We start from the raw sequence: 13,006 nt of genomic DNA on the forward strand, positions 1-13,006 counted from the left end.
AATGCATCAGAGAGTTGGTTCCAAGAACCAACCAGCCATAAATACAATAAAAGTGGGATTACCGTCATGAAAATGTGGCAAATAATGTGAGCAGTCATATGTGAATTTAATTATGCTTATATCTAACAGGCTGATTGTGAATGTCTCCTTCATTGAGGAGACTCAGGGCTGGTGCTCATGTAGCACTTTCTGCATTTCTTGTGACTTATTTGTACACCAAGCTGAGAATCAATTTTGACTGATTTGCATTCTGAAAACACACGTGGATATTCCCATGAGTGTGTTTACCTGTGTCCAGTGACATCACATGTGCCTAAAGCATATTGGGACGACAGGTCGATAAGCAGCTGTGGGCCTGAACGAGCACAAACCTGTCCAAGTCTCTGAAATTCATACAAAACTTTATTGTCCCAAAAAACAGAAGAAAAACACCTGCAACCTGTTTGTGCACGAAAGGAGGTCGACTGAAGTTAACAAACAAACAAACAAACAAACAAACAAACAAACAAACAAACAAACAAATAAACAAACAAATAAATAAATAAATAATGAGGCTGACAATGGCATGATTAATAGCGGTGTGTTTCAGGGATGAGTGAGCGATTTGATTTGATGCAACGAGTGTCCTGATGTAATGTCCGGTATTGGCGCTCCAGATTCAGGCTCTCCTCCTTGCTGTTGGGGGTGTCAGAGTTCATCTTTGAAGCCACTCAACACCAAGTGGTGACTCGCCTCTCGCTTGAGGAACCGGAGGAAGTCTTTGAGCTCGCGGGTGCCCTGAAAGCACATGGGAGATGTCATGTGACCCCAGAAGGAAGTTAACATAAAGACTTTATCTTGAAAACCTGTCAGTGGCTCAAGCTCCACCCTTACTGTGAAGCCTTGCCTTCACAAACTGCACAGTGTCCACAGTGTCTGTGTAAGCTTCAGCAAACTACCAACTATTAAACACTGAACTTTAGCTTCACTTCCTCCACTTGCAGCTCTGGATGAATGAGGGTGTATTAAACAAAACAGACTGGTCCGAGCAGGAAATGTGGCTGTGTGTGTACGTAAATGACAACAGACTTTCAAAGTAAAATTCTTCATTTATAATCCCTGTAGGCTCTTCTTTGGTGGTGTATGAGCCTATTGTTCAGAAACAGCTGTAGTGCTGTTTCTGAACAATAAATGTTGAGTCAAACAGTATAAACACGTTGGGTTTTCCAGGAAAGACCACAGCCTGAAGTTACAGTGTAATCAAAGCAAATATTTGTCACCAGGAAGGATTTTTAACATCCAGCCCTTTACAGGCTCACATTAGTTATTATTATATATACACACACACTTTTATTTATATAGACCAGCTGAGGAATAAGACGAGGATTTAATTAATTAGTATAAAATCAGGACTTTAGCAGCAGTCGGCAGACCCTGAGGGTACTGCGTCCGTATGCCCTGTGGATGATAAATGAGAGCAGTAAAAAGCACACTGGTGTTATTTAGGGGTGCAACGATACACAAAATTCACGGTTCGGTTCGGTTCGATACTTTGGTGTCACGGTTCGATATTTTTTCGATACAAAAAAATGTTCATGCCTTTTTAATTTGTCATTTATTAAAATTATAAATATATATTTTAACTCAAAAGTACAGTTTTTAAATTTAACCCTAACCCTTGTGCGTGTTTTTTATTTTGACACCGAATGCGCACCTGCGGACCACTTATGTGCAGCCCTGGTTATTTAGCTCGTCATATTGCAGCCACAGAAATTCTTTTGTCCATGAAACCATAAAGCTGCACTTTCTTTTTGCCTTATAGTCTGATTTGTCATAACTTCTCCGTTTTGTGGTAAGCTTTTCTTTGGCTGTCACTTCTTCACCCTGACCTGTCTTATTTGGCTCAGCAGAACTGAAATGCTTTTACACACGGACTCACATAATTTCAGCGATTCTCTGCGCGATCAACCTCTCATATGTTTAAGCTTGCTGCGGGAGATTTCACTTGTCATGTTTGCATAGTAAGCTAACGATTAATAAGACGATGTCAGAGGAATTGGTGCACAAATTATCATCACTCACAGATCAGTGCTGTCGCTCTCTATACACAGTTCGCACGATTGCAAAGTGAAAGCAAAAAAACAAGCGCAAATTCAAATGCGACTTCAATATGTCACATATTGACAGTGGCTCACCGATGCCAATGACATAATTACCCAGCTACATTTCTGAAAGAATGCAAAAGCATTGACATAGATTTTTCCTACAATAGCCCGACGGGCAGGGCAGAGATAGATTTTGGTAGCCCGACTGGAAAAATCGCTAGCTCCAGGACGTCGGGCTAGCGATATTGCAAGCCCTGTATCTGATTGAGGAATCACTCATCTTTGGAAAAGAGAGTTTATTACAGAGAAATGTCTCTTTCCAAAATAAAAGCTATACTATCCGCTTCTTCTGGGCTATATTCTCAGCAGCATAAGGAGAATCATGTGCTAACAGCTGTCTAAATGACTCGGCTAAAGTTACTAGCATGCTTGTTGTTTTTGTCTTTGCACTACGATGATGTCGGCGTAAATGTGCAGTCATATTCGTTGTGTTCCCACTAGTGCTTTCAGGTTAATCTCATTGAAATGACCTTAACGCCACAACACGGCAAATCTCCGTTAACGAGCTACCGCCGATCGCCCCGTGCATGGGGCTAGACAGCCAACACGTTAACGAGCTAACTGCGCTAACACACTAGTTCACACCAATGTAATTGAGCATTGCATGGCACATTCAACATACTGTTTTACTTTAGTCCATGACTCGCTTACCTTCAGGGTCATACGTCACATGAAAACCAAAATAATTCCAAACGCCAGATCTGAATGACGTTCAATTTGCCTGTTGTAAGGAGAGCTTAACTTCTGTCTCGCTAGCTTGCCCTGCGCTCTTCCTTCTGACTATGCTGTCTGTGTTGAGCGCTCAGTGGATCTGCGCTGGACAGTGCAGCCTAGGCGGAGTAGTCGAACACAGATTCACTGAGCGCTCAACACAGACAGCATCGACAGAAGGAAAATTGATAAAATAAATTACAAATGTTGTATTGTTCGATACATATGCGTACCGAACCGAAAGCACTGTATCGAACGGTTCAATATCGATACGAATATCGTTGCACCCCTAGTGTTATTGGCTGCTCAACTTTTAAGATTAGGCTTAAAACTTTCCTTTTTGCTAAAGCATATCATTAGGCTGGATCAGGTGACCCTGAATCCTCCCTTAGTTATGCTGCAATAAGTGTAGGCTGCTGGGGGATTCCCATGATGCACTGAGTCTTCTTCACCTTTCTCACTCACTATGTGTTAATAGACCTCTCTGCACTGAATCGTTGAATGACTCACTTCTGCACTTTGAGAAAACGCCTCTTCTGATCTGTGCACAGATGTGGTTGTACCTGTACCATATCAGTCAAGAGCCTGTACAAGTGGAAGCAGGTGCAGTTTAATGGACCAAATTATGTCCTGTGTTTCTTCTGAGCTGACCATGAGTGGCTGTGGAGAAAAATGAGTGTCTGTACTTTGCAGTGCTCACACTGACCCGGGGGGTTAGAAAATTATTTAAATGTGAAGTATGAATGGGCAGACTCTGTGTTGACAAACAGGATGTATGTAAATGAGAAAATGGAATTTTTAAATCCCACTGACATATGCTGAGAGAAGCCGCAGACTGCAGGTGTGGACCTGAGCTGGTGCACATAGGTGAGCACAGAGCATAATTAACTACCCATAAAACCCTGAGACAAGGCAGCTCAAACAGCTGTGAGGGAAAACTACAGCACAGGCGAGTGGGCTGCTGCAGATAACATTGACCTTAGATAAACTGAGAGGAAGCAACTTCGTCTAAAACTGTAGCTGAGGTCCATCTAGCCTCAGGTCTTGGGTATGCACTCAGGTGTCTTACCTGGTATCTGACGGGTTCGTCCTTCCTGCCTACTGGAGCAAAGTAGATGGTGGGAAACCTGCAGGCAGACACAGCGACATCAGACTCACACCTGGCAATGACTGAAGCATGTCACGGGAAACCTGAATCTCACCCTTGGACATCGTAACCCAGAGGGACGTCATTGGCCAGGGCATTCATCTTGGCAATGACGATTTTGGGGTCAGAGCGCAGCTGAAGAACACAAAGGTTTGACAATGATTTCACACAGAAATAAACCAGTAATATCTTCTTCAGTACAACAGGTCATTTTAGTGGGTGGAGCTACAGCACACAAGACCTCATAGGCAAACAGGAACCAGCACCAGGTCTGAGACAAGTCCCCATTTGAGGAAGACGGAAGATGTTTCAGAGTTTCTAAGATGTCATGTGACCTTTTGCAGATGTTTTACACACTCAGGAAGGGGCAGAGCCTAAGTGCAGCTGCAGTGTGAGAGTAGTTCATAATAGCACACACGATGCTACAGAAGCATGAGCTGGCAGCTTTGTGTGGTTTGTTGTGCACCTGCTTATTTGCGGTGCTCAGCTGTTGTTGAGAGCAGGAAGGCCATGTCACACAAATATATAAGACCCAGCCTATTCTTATTCTAGCACCATTTCCTTATTGTGTAGAGAAACTGTTCAAACTGCACTTTTCTTATACTGAAAATTAAATGTATAGTTAATAGTAAAACCGCCAAGGGGTTCATTTTAAATGTCAACTGTAACTCTGTTAAATAATTTACATAATTTCCTCAGGGATTATTCAAATATTCTGATTCTGATAAATCTAAAACACCATCATCTCAGATTTCTAAGGAGCTTGAAAAGAAAAATCTGGGACACTCCACCACTTTACCCTAAAACTGAAGAAGCTTCTCGGATGAGAGGCGAAACGTCTTCAAGCCGCTTTTCACGCTACTTGTAAGGCACTATGTTGCCTGGCGGATGGACATGTGACCAACATACCACTCTTGAACCCCGATCCTTCCGCCAGGCAACGTAGTGCCGTACAACAGCGGAACAAACAAAACAAATCGTCTTACGATATCACAAAAATCATGGACAATCCATAGAAAAGCCGCACCTGACTAAAAGCCGCAGGGTTCAAAGCTTGTGCAAAAAGTAGCGGCTTATAGCCCGACAATTACGGTACACTTCTTTTTCAATTAGTTAGCATTTTAATTATTATTATTTAATTTAATAATTTAGAACATAACAGCCCAGTACATGCACACTAGGGCTGCCACAAACGATTATTTTACTAGTCACCGATTATTTTTGCGATTAGTCGACTAATCAGATTATGTATCCATTGGACATAAAACGTACAGCTTATTGCGCCAGCAGCATCTGCTCTTATATAACTATCATTAGCTTACAGCTTGAAGTGTTTAAGGTATGTGCTAACTAAAAATAAAGACAAGATGATAGTTTATTAAACTCCACTGAAACAATCTGCAAATTTCATTTAAATTTAATAAACTCAGCCGTCTGCTCCTTGCTATCTAAAATATAACAGGACACCGGAGTATATTATCGAGCATCTCACACTTCTGATAATCAGTTGTCTGATTGACGTTTATTCTGCTGTGTAAAAACTATTAACGACAGCTGGCATCCTTGTACATGCAGTGCTGCCATGTTCTGTTTCAGTCTGTTATTACACTCTTAAATCCTACTACTTATTCCCGCGTCTTTTGGGATCTTACAAAGCTTCAAACGATGCGTCGACTATTAAATTAGTTGTCGACAATTTTGATAGTCGACGTAATCATGACTATTCGACTAATCGTGGCAGCCCTAATGCACACCACACCACAAACAGAATGCAGTTTCTTACTGAAGCACAATTGGGAATACCATCGGCAAGTCTGCAGGGCAAGTAGGTTCAAGTGTACAAAGGAAAAAAAGAAAAGAAAAAAAAGCAGACGCTCTGAGAAAGAGATGTCATACTTTTTGGAGATGTTTTCTTTTTTCCTTACATCATCTCACTGACCGGATTATTTCATATTAGAAGTGAGGAATGAGCCCAAATGTGAGTGAAGGAGACTGTAACGTGGAGATTAGGTTTTTTTCCTGCAGAAATGCTGATGGATGATGGGATTTGCAATTATCTTCGATAGGAAACAGTTATGTTTTTGGTGTGATACGCATGCAGTAAGTAACCTGTGTTGTAGTAATCTGTTTGGTTGTGTTTGGCGAAAGAAAATTTTATTGTGTAAAATAGCATTGATCACACCTTGCAAACATCTGCTTTGCCAGCTGATTGCACAGGATGGTACACCTGGTGCAGAGAAGTTAGAGTGTGGACTCAAGCTTGTTGGTCTGGTGACTAAAACAGGGTCTTCACCACACAGTGCTTATTTATAAAGTGCTTTACAAATCCGCACATTACGGCTACAGTTGGATTTTCCTGTTTGAGTGAAGCTAGCCAAACAGCGAACACCCAGTTACTGCTAAAGCGACAGAGTGTGAGAGTGGACATTATATTCTCAGTATATGAGTGAGCGTACCGTTTCAGCAAGCTCTCCATAGACCGGCTCCAACTTCTTACAGTGAGGACACAACGGAGAAAAAAACTGGATCAGAACATTTTTATCCGGGTCATTCACCACCTGATCAAAGGACTCTGCTACCACCACCTGATGCACACAGGTCAGAGGTTACAAAGAGGTCTACAACGTCATTGATACTCACACAAGAGGCTTTGGCGTGTTTGTTTTACTCACTTTGACAGCCCCAGAGTTCTTTTCAGGTATCGGTTCTGATTTGATGTAACGTTTGAGTCGACCTGCAAAGTAATCTTCCAGGAACCTCTGCAGAGACGCACCATCCCTCCTAAGACAAACAAACAAACACACACAGTTACTTGTTGGTGCTTTCATTGTGGATGAGGTCAGAAAGCTGAGAAATGCGGGTCAGCCCCCCCAAAAGTTTGAAACAGACTTGGATCAGATAGTTCTGGTTTATTGTGACCCCACCCCCTCACCTGCAGAACAGGTGACATAGTGGTATGACTTGGCTACGCACGTGAACTCCTCCCTCATGGTGTACTTGTGACCCAGTCGGGTCCGGATGGTGATAAAGGGCAGCTCCCCTCCATCTGACGTCCCCATTCCAAAGTCTTCCTCCAGCTCCAACAGGAAGTCCTTCTTATTGGCTATAGAGAAGGTTAGACCCCGCCCGACATACTTAGACGCCACCTTCATTACCCTGAGAAGAAAACACACAGGGGAGAGGATTACACACAAACACTTTAGTCAATCAAGCTGTACATCTGGAACACATCCCCTCTGTGTGCTCGCGTTACCTGTTCCTCCAGTAGTTGGAGCCGGGGATGTTGTGATGGTAGTCAAGAGCGTAGTACGCCGTCAGCAGGTCCCGGACTCTCAGACGGTCTCTATTCTCTATTGTCATGTGAGGACACAGACCGTAGCTGCACATAGATGGACACACAGAATGAGGCTGCGGTTCCTCTAATGACGTAGGACAGTTTTCCAATTTCATTGTACTATATATGACTGTGCAATGACAATAAAGAGTTATCTCTTAAAGACTCACATGTGATCTCTGATGAAGCGCCGCAGTGAGCCGATGGTCAGGTAGTCTCTGAAGATGACAATGCTGTCCTCAAAAGCATTGGCGAGTCTGGGAGGTCTGAACAGCAGCACACATCTGGAGAGAGAGACACACACACACGCACAGAAGTGAGAATAACACCTTTAAACTGTGACATCACTACGGTGATATCACTTAGGTGTGAACTCACTCTGAGTTGGCCCCATGCTCTTCGGCGAGCTGCAGGTTGGTGCTGTGAGCGAAACGGAACTGTTCTCTGAGTAGAGTGGCTGCCTTCAGGAACTCAGCCAGACGGGGGCTGTCCGTACCTGAGAACACACCTGATGCAGACACATGCACTGGTAAGGGAGCTAAAGGGGAGTCAGAGGACCACAGACACCAAGTGTTTGCCTGACCCTGAAGTTAGCATGGCCATGTTTACTTTAAGGTTACTATAAGGTGATCATGCCATGCAAGCAATAAAACCTCAAAGGTGTACAGGTATCCAGACTGCAACAGTGCGAACAAATTCAACAAAAATGGTTTATTTGAAGAGTTTCAGTTAGGTTTCAGAGCTCATCACAATACAGAAATGGCTTTAGTGAAGGTTACAAATACAAAAAAAAAATACAAAAAATTCATACACTAAGGTGTATGGAGTACCACGGGATTTTGTGGAAGGACCAATTCTGTTTGCATTATACCTGCTTCCCTTAAAAGGCATAGCAGATGACACCCAACTTTACCTATCCATCAAGCCAGATAACACACAACAACTATTTGAACTGCGTGAATGTTTTAAAGACAAAGACCTAAAGAGACATAAAGATAAAACTGAGGTAATTGTACTTGGCCCTAAAATTCTTAGAAACACTGCATCTAACCAGATGCTTACTCTGGATAGCATTACCTTGGCCTCCAGTAACACTGAGGAATCGTGGAGTCTTTAACCAGGATATGTCCTGGTATGTGAGGTCGAGCATTTTTATACATTTTGTTTTATGCACATCCTTCAGATTTTGCATGCAGCTTGGTGAGCAGTGATGAAGCCCGGAGTGGGCGTGCAGGCCATTGTTACCATTGCTCTCAGTTTAATTCTGCAGGTACACATAGAGATGTACCTGCAGATGTACCTATGTGTGAAATCTAACTGAGGATCATGCATCTTATGATTCTGTCTAGGTTAGGAGTGTAAAGGCTGCACTATGCCCGAGTACATTTAGAAGTCGTCTGTGCAAACCAGAGCGTAAGCCAGCACAGAGACACGTAACCAGGGTAAAAGTCATTACATAAAAAATAGGAGAGGCAGGTTGCTAACCTAGATGTGACCTCGTCTGTACAGTGGAAAGACGAGTGCTATGGCCTCCGGAGGGGAAGAGGACTGCCAAGAGGTTGTGATCATCCTGTCCACCAACGAGGGAATGCCAAGTCTAAACCACGGCCTCTCCCCCACAGTTTTAACCAAACAGATAGAAGCACAACTCAATATATAATCCTGTGTAATGCTAAGTTAGGCTTATTCTGTTTCAGGAAATTGGCTACAGCTAGCTGCTTGCAGACTATGGTTTTCTGATTGAAGGAGTACATGTTTTGTTTGAACTGTTTAAGGTGAATAAATACTTAAAGATTAGATTAAGACTACATCCCTCTTTTTTCTAGCCACCCCTCCAGGAGCCTGGTTCAGCTGGAGGTTTCTATCTGTTAAAAGGGAGGTTGTCCTTCCTACTGTCGCTAAAGCACTTGCTCATAGGGGTCATCGGATTGTTGGGGTTTTCTGTTTTCTTTGTATTATTGTAGGATCTTTACAATATAAAGCAACTTGAACACCTTGAAGCAACTGTTGTTGTGATTTAGCAATATATAAATAAAACTGAATTAAGCTGAACTGAGGGTTACCTAGGCAACAAGAGCCTGGAACTTTCACCTGTGACCAAGCAACAGCTACATTTCCTCATCGTTTGTTTCGTCTTCTGCTGTTTTGTTTATACTGATTTTATTCTTTAATGTCTGTATAACTTGACTTTGACAAATAAGAAGCACTCAGCCTAAAGCATGATGCAGCATACAGCAACACGCAGTAGAGGTTTTAGATACAGGCGACACGGGCAGTTGCTCGGGGCGGCATCACGGGCATCGGCAAAAAAAAAAAAAAGAAGCTCGTACTCGTGCTGCCCCGACATCAGCCAGCGCATATTGGGAATGGCATAAGCACCGATCGGTTTTCTATCGCTCATTTGCTGGGAGTAAGGGCGCCCTTCGTTTGTGAGGTGCGCCTGCTGCTTGCGGCGCAGAGAGGAGAGGGCGGGGCGGCGGCAGGTTTTCTGACCGGCTGGAGCAAAATTTACAGTTTGATGATTTAAAGTCTCACACACAAGCCGTCGAAAGGGGAGGGGGGCCTGCTGCTTCCAAATAGAGCACATTTCATTTAGAATGTTGTAAATCCAAGCCCCTTATGTATTCATGATTTGAATCCTGGGTTGTGTGAAATCTCAGAAATAAACCTTAGACAAAGTGAATCTGTGAACTAAGGTGTAGGTCTGTTAGGTTATGTTGTGGTGATCCTTGAGTCCTCGAGGATTTGTGTTCATACTGGAGTGCAAAATTAAAACCAATGGAAGATGGACAAGAAAAGTTCAAAGCCATCAGCTCCTCAGTTTAGAAAAAAGAGAAAAGAGGAGGAGAAACGAGCAAAAGATACAGGTAAACAGATGTGTCATTGGATAATGGCAGGTCATCCTGAAACAATCAGAATACTTTATTAATCCCTAAGGAAATTATGTGTGTTACAGTTGCTCCAAGAAGAAATGGTAAAAATAGTATCAGTAACAGACTAAACTCCAAACAATACATTATGTTACAGATTTTAATATTAATTAGTCATTGTCAATTGTTGATTTGTCCTGTTCTCATTGTATGACGAATTATGATGGCTGTTTGGTAGCTGTTTGCATACAATGCATACTCTGTGTGTGTGTGTGTGTGTGTGTACAACAGTTTTATGTTAATGTACAATCCTTAATATGTTTTGTGTGTGTGTGTGTGTGTGTGTGTGTGTGGGGGGGGGGGGGGGGGGGGGTGCAGAGGGAGTGTTCGCCCAGGGCGCCAAATAGGCTAGGACCGCCACTGGCAACACGTGACCTCGTACCTACAATGCTGGCGTCATGGTTATTGACAAAGGCCTTCAGATCGTCTTTGGTCTTCAGGTGCATCGAGTCTGGACCAGTCTGCCTCCTCATAGTCTCGTAGATCCCCTCTGAACACAAACACACACACAGACAGAGGTTACATCACAGAGTCAAGTAACAGAGCAGGATTGGGATGCTCATAGTGTTTCCTACCTGCAGTGCGAGGACCATCATAGGGGGCGGAATCTTTGCCGTACCTAAAAATTCTCAAGGTGGGATAACCTGAGACCCCAAAACGACTGCACGTCTCAGAGTTTGTCGTACAGTCCACCTGCCGCACAGGTGAGACAAACAGATAAGACTGTTGTGAAACAGGTGTTCACAACAGTAATGAACAAGATGGACACATTACCTTTGCTAATTGAACACTTCCTTTCAGTCGACTAGCAGCTTTCTCAAACTCTGGGGCCAATTTCTTACAATGACCACACCTGAAGGAAGGGAAAAATAAAGGGATGAAGGAAAGGAAGGAGAAATAAACAAAGGAAGGGTGTAAAGAAACAGGGAAGGAAGGAAGGAAGTTGGAACGCAAAGAAGTAATGCGGAAAAGACGGAAGGGGAGGGAAGGCAAGGAATGAAGGAAATAAGAGCCACAGTATAATAAATACAAAATAATTAAATCAAGGGAAATGACGTAGGAAAGAGGTGGAGGAATGGAACGAGAGATGGAAGAGGACAAGCAGGTTGTTAGTGCCTCCCTAACAGCAGAAAACCAATAAAGATGGAATGATTTCATTTAAAAAATAAAAAAAAACTCAGGAAAAATCTCCCGCCGCAGGCCGCGCTAAACTAACGCCGATTCTTTACCAAGGAGCGTAGAATTTCACCAGCATGGTCTCGTGCTCTGTTGCCAGGTAATCGAAGTCCGCGTCCCCGAGCTCGAGCACGTCCCTTCGCGAGGACACAGCGGCGGGAAAACCAGACAGCACCACCAACGTGACAACAGGAAAAAAGCCCAAAGTGGGCGCCATGACGGAAGTAGAAGAAGAGCTGAGAGAACGAAGGATGAAACCGGTGATCGTTACTGGAGACTTCTTACAATGAGGCGGTGTTCCGGTGACCTCCTTCAAATTAAAACGCTTCACCGTAACAAATAGGATTTAAAATGTGTAATAACTAAAATCAAACATCTTTATTGGGAAATTAAATATGTGTAAAACGAGAGCCTTTACAGACACCAATCCACGCCATTTTAATCCAGAGGAAAAACCTAGCAACACATGAAGGGCTGGTTACTGCAGATTGGGTAGTTTCCGGTGTCGTCTTCTTCTTTCGTTTTTAATGGCAGCTTGCATTCAATACAGTTGTACTACTGCCTTCTCTTGGCTTATACTGCTACATCGCTTCTATTTCCTTAACCCTACAATGCCCTTTGTATCCTATTTTTGATGCATGAGTTTCTGAGACCGCTATCTCATCAACATGATAAATACTTGCCATAATTTCAAAAACTCCTTTTTTGTCTAGAATTAACATTATTGTTAACAAAACGTGCCAAAAATGCCCAATGTATCAAGTGCAATACAAAAATAAAAGATAAACAAAAATATACATACAGCAAAAACATTTGTGGATTTTGTTAGAATGGTTAATCAGAATACTTTATTGATCTCTAGGGGAAATTATTTTTGGTTAAAGTGCTCCAGTATAAACAAACAGTAACAAAGAAAGACAATACACTAAGTAAGAATAACACAATATATACATAATAACCATCTCAGTTCCAAAAAAAATAAATTAAAAAAAAAATCGGAATTTTCTGGCCATTTTTTTTTTGATGGGTTGGGTCTTACAGGGTTAAATCCTCTTGATGAGTCTGGAATTTCACAAAAAACATCGCCGTCGCTTCAACTTCGGTGGTGGCTCCAGTGAGCCGGGCAACTCCAAGTCCGGCAGGCCGGGCAGCACATCCTTCTCAGAGCTGGGTGGGTAAGCTGTAGCGGCAGGGGGATGCAGATGAAGCTCATTAAGGAAAAATTCCTGTATGAGTGGGTGAAGCGAGTCCAAAAGCCAGGGGAGACCAGAAACTAGTCATTGTAGCTGGTTGGGTACAGCACGCTGAAACTCCTCTGGATGATTCAGCCACAGGTCACATAATCTATTCACTGAATAAATTATATCCTCCTTAAGCTCATCAGACAGGGTGAGTTCTGCTGGGTCCATGTACTGGTCGAGTCGTTCTGTCATGGAGGGCTGTGTGGCAGGCAGACAGGAAAGGTGGACCCAAGAGCAGGACTCAAACACAGAGGTAAAACTCAAAGCGCAGCTTTATTGCTGAGAAAAACCTCTTAGTAAATTAAACTCACCAAAAAAAAAAA

The 13,006-nt window shown here is 42.9% G+C and overlaps 1 protein-coding gene across 1 annotated transcript; it reads right to left on the reverse strand.

Annotated features, from left to right (window-relative positions):
- Positions 1–384: 384 nt before the first annotated feature.
- Positions 385–12,427, reverse strand: LOC113014291 (protein disulfide-isomerase A3-like). Its single transcript, XM_026155715.1, has 13 exons — positions 11,496–12,427; positions 11,041–11,119; positions 10,842–10,959; positions 10,649–10,756; positions 7,715–7,844; positions 7,507–7,620; positions 7,256–7,381; positions 6,976–7,158; positions 6,675–6,783; positions 6,459–6,587; positions 4,058–4,137; positions 3,925–3,982; positions 385–777 (listed from the first exon to the last, which is right to left on the reverse strand). The coding sequence occupies exons 1-13, from the start codon at positions 11,657–11,659 to the stop codon at positions 688–690; spliced, it is 1,488 nt and encodes a 495-aa protein (XP_026011500.1). The 5' UTR covers positions 11,660–12,427; the 3' UTR covers positions 385–687.
- Positions 12,428–13,006: the final 579 nt, after the last annotated feature.

Source organism: Astatotilapia calliptera, chromosome 22 (assembly GCF_900246225.1).
Source record: "Astatotilapia calliptera chromosome 22, fAstCal1.2, whole genome shotgun sequence".
NCBI lineage: Eukaryota > Metazoa > Chordata > Actinopteri > Cichliformes > Cichlidae > Astatotilapia > Astatotilapia calliptera.